General features: G+C 44.9%; 1 protein-coding gene across 1 annotated transcript in view; it reads right to left on the bottom strand.

Annotated features, from left to right (window-relative positions):
* SLC13A5 (solute carrier family 13 member 5) overlaps nt 1–3,805 on the bottom strand; it is a 27,307-nt gene that overhangs the window by 10,627 nt on the left and 12,875 nt on the right. The window contains exons 9-10 of the mRNA XM_019511010.1: nt 3,492–3,610; nt 2,059–2,220 (exon numbers count right to left, since the gene is read on the bottom strand). Of these exons, the coding sequence (XP_019366555.1) occupies nt 2,059–2,220; nt 3,492–3,610 (281 nt within the window). The remainder of the gene's footprint in view (nt 1–2,058; nt 2,221–3,491; nt 3,611–3,805) is intronic.

The raw sequence follows: 3,805 nt of genomic DNA, 5'->3' as shown, positions 1-3,805 counted from the left end.
TGCCAGTGCCCCTCGCTCCCAACCCACAGCCCCCTGCTCCCCCCAGCCCTGCCATAGGGGGCTCCCACAACTACCCCTGTCCCAACTGGGCTGGAGCACAGCAGCTCCAATTTGTGCGGGTGATGGCAGAGCGAGTCCAGCCCCAGCGTAAGCTGGAAGGAAGATGCTTGTGGCACCCCCCACCCTGGGCTGGGGCTTCAGCTCTGCAGCAGGCTGCCTGGCCACATCCCTTCCTCCTACACCCCTGGCAGTGCCACAGAGCTCCCTGCTGTCCTCAAAGGGCCCCCTTGCCCCTAAAGGGGAGGCAGTAGCACCTCCCTCATGCTGTTGCAACCCTGGCACTCGGACATCTTCCCCCAGCCCCGCCCCTGCCTCCAATTGCCCTCCCCCCACTCACTCCAGCGGAGCAGAGCAAAACCCGGACATTGGTTCTTATTTCAAAAAAACGCCTGGATGGAGATCAGAGGACTCAAAAAAGTGACATGTCCAGGAAAACCTGGATGTATGGTAACCCTATCTGTACAGTCTTCTCCTGAAAAAAGTAACCAATGTCATCATTTAGCATCTATCATACTTAAAAAAACTGCTTTATATACTTGACAAATCATTATTTTCCATGCCTCTTTTCCACTCTTAGTGTATTATTGTTCTGGTCTTCTAAATTAAACTCCTCTAACAGCTCTGTCCTCTTCGCTCTTCTAAGGATTTCTTCTAGGTCTGTGTCTATGGAGCTGCCAGTACTGAAAAACTTCCATTGCCTTCTTCATTCACATGCAGGAAGGTTTTTCTCCTAAACACTGCTTGTTACTCAGCTGGTCCCTTCCACTTTGCTATTCTCTTTTTTCTCTGTACAGTAATACTTAAAAATGATACTTGATCCCTTTTTGTTAGTTTTGGCTTTTGCTGCATGGTATAATTTGGCATTCTGGTCAAATTTATCCGGAGATCTTTTTTTGATCTCGGACCACGCTTTGGGAGGGTTTGTCAGAGTGACACAGGAATGTGATTGTAATTACTAGGCTCCTGGAGTAGGATTTTAAACACTGTGCACAGTTTGTGGGATTCTCCGGTTCTTCGAATGTCAGTGCCAGCTGAAGTCACTGCTAGCTAAGCAGCCTGGATCAGGGTAATTTTACTTGGAAAAAATGAACTCAAATAAATTGTTCATCCTTTCCAAATGAAAAAAAAAAAAAAGATCTGATCTACTCTCATCTGGACTCTGGTATCAACTCTGCTCCTCTGCAAAAAATGCAGGGACTATATTTCACTATTTATAAATTTCACTATGGCATAAATTTGTTGGATTTTACTCTGTGAAAGAGAACATTTTTCACATACAGGCCAATTAAGACCCCATTACTTTCAGCGTTCTATTAAGACTACAACAGAGGAAACACCCCAAGGAAATAAATGGAGCGAGACAGATTTTGTGTTCTAGTAAGAAAAACTTGAGTCTAAGTTATCTCAGCAGAAAAAATATATATATATTTAACATATAGAGCACTCATAAACCCAAAATATCTACAAGTGGTTCCTCTACAAGGCCGGACTATTTGCTGTTCTGCATCTTCTGCCATCATTTATGCTACTGCAAAGTGTGTAAAATGTTCCCAGCTCGGGACCTTGGTGTTTCATGCTCATTTTGTTCTCACTTTGTACTGCTGCAAATGACTATTAAAGATACAGGGCAATGGAGAATCCACCCTTTAGTATTAACCTTGCCCTTTCAGAAGCAGAGGAGCATAAGCACATGCTTAAGTCTATTCCTATTGAGGAAAACATTTAAGCACCCTGACCTATCAGTCTGATCCCTTCTACCTGTACTAGAACCAAAAAGATTTCAGCATATCACTATCTACTGAGCTTTCCTGCCTGGTGGGTTACTGGCCATTTGCTTTGTGGACTATTCCTATTTTCACATGGAGGCCTTTGGCTTACCACATATATCTTGTAGATGACAGTAAATGCAGGATTGCCCTATGGTTAGAGATTTTAATCAGTTTTCCCATTTCAATTCTCCAGACTCCCAGAGACAAATAGCTAAAATGACATTCTTACCAAGGATGCAAAGATAGGCATGAAGAGGGTGGCCGTTGCTACATTACTGGTGCATTCGGTGAAGACAGCAGTAACAAATGAAAGTATCACTGCAATGGCCCAGGCAGGAACACTGTTTAGTGGTGACATCTGTTGACCCAACCATCTTGAAAGACCGGAAGCCTGTAACAACATGGGGTGTGTTTCAATAAGAGACAGAATGTCTTTGTCATGCACACTACCTCCGATTGTCTGTAACATATGGTTAAGCTGAAACTATGCATGTAAATGCATCGTCAATATTAGATCATTCATCCATCAAAACAATATTAAGCCACGGGTAGAGAAAGCACTGCGACATTTCCTGAATAAAGGAAACTCTCTGCCAGCCAGAAGTTACATCAGGGACTCACTACCCCAGTGCTCCCGGAATCCAAATATTTGCTCACATTTTGGTCAGAAGTACCAACGTCTTTGCCAAGTTGAAGCACGTTGCAGAGTTACACCCAAGACCCAGGGAGCCACGCAATCGCAGAGAGTTAATGAATCACTTGCAGGACTCATTGAATAAGACTTCCAAGATATTGTCTCAATCTTGTTACAGGAATATTGTCAAGGATTGACTAGATTGGCTCATAAAGCCTACTGTTTGGATCCAGGGCCAGAGGTTGGGGAACATTACAAACCCAGGGTTTTGGTTTGGCCTACTATTTAAAAATGACCCAGCCACAAAGTTTGGACTGGGATTGGAAAGTCCGCAAAAATTGACAGTTTGGGGATTGAGGGTTTTGGTTCAGACCCATCTCAGTGGCGGGGGAGGCAAGCCTTCATTTATTTCTGGAGCTGAATTCAACTCTGAATTCAGGAGCACAGGATCAGCCTGCTGGTCCACTTACTTCCCTCAAAAGGAAGGGTCAAGAAACAACACAGGAGAAGATTATGGAAAAACCTTTCCACAAAGACAGTGTTTCCTTTCTGACCACTTCACTTCATGCCCCATGATATGAAGACTGACATCCCTTTTAAACCAAATCAAGCAGTTCTGAAACTCAGAGATGCATTATCTGAGCTGCTCTTTTCTGGCCAGGTGTCGGATGGGGCAGGGGAAGGATTATATACACAAAGAAAGCCTCCTCTCTTGGAATATCAAACCAGGGAAAGAACAAGGAAGATTTCCAGGCTAATAGGTCCCCTCTAGGGGCTCTGGGGAGTTAGAGACACTTGGTAAAAGCACCCAGGCTCTTGGTGGCCATTCACTGAAGCTCCCTGACCACAACTAGAGAGCAATTCTATTAATGAAGAGAGAAGAGTCCCTGCTATGTCAGTACCTAGATCTGGATCTAAACATCTCTACCATTTAGGTATTATTACAATCCCAGGGTTCATTATAGGGCCCATTCCTAATAACAAGGGACCAAGGGTCATCCTTAGACTCAGTGACAACAAGGACGTACTTCACTTCCACGGGCCAAGGCGAAGCCCCCTCCAAGCAGCAGCACAATACTCCAGGGCAGCCTTCTCTGAACCACCTTCCACTCTAGCAATGGGGCTGGCAAGAACGGTTCTTTCATAGCTGAAGTGGAAACAAACAAAAGCACTATACGATTAGGAGACGAACACTTTGTTCTGTGCTCTGTGTGGGTACGTGCTGTTATCGTAGCTGCTACTGCTGTGCTAACACAATGATAACACCCAGTGACACATGGTCAAAGCCACAGGCCAGGTCAGGCTGGGGCAGAATCGTGAGAAAACTGTGCAGTTCGGATAC

Source organism: Gavialis gangeticus, unplaced genomic scaffold (genome assembly GCF_001723915.1).
Source record: "Gavialis gangeticus isolate Ggan-Ray unplaced genomic scaffold, GavGan_comp1, whole genome shotgun sequence".
Lineage (NCBI taxonomy): Eukaryota > Metazoa > Chordata > Crocodylia > Gavialidae > Gavialis > Gavialis gangeticus.
This window is presented reverse-complemented; position numbering and strand designations above follow the sequence as displayed.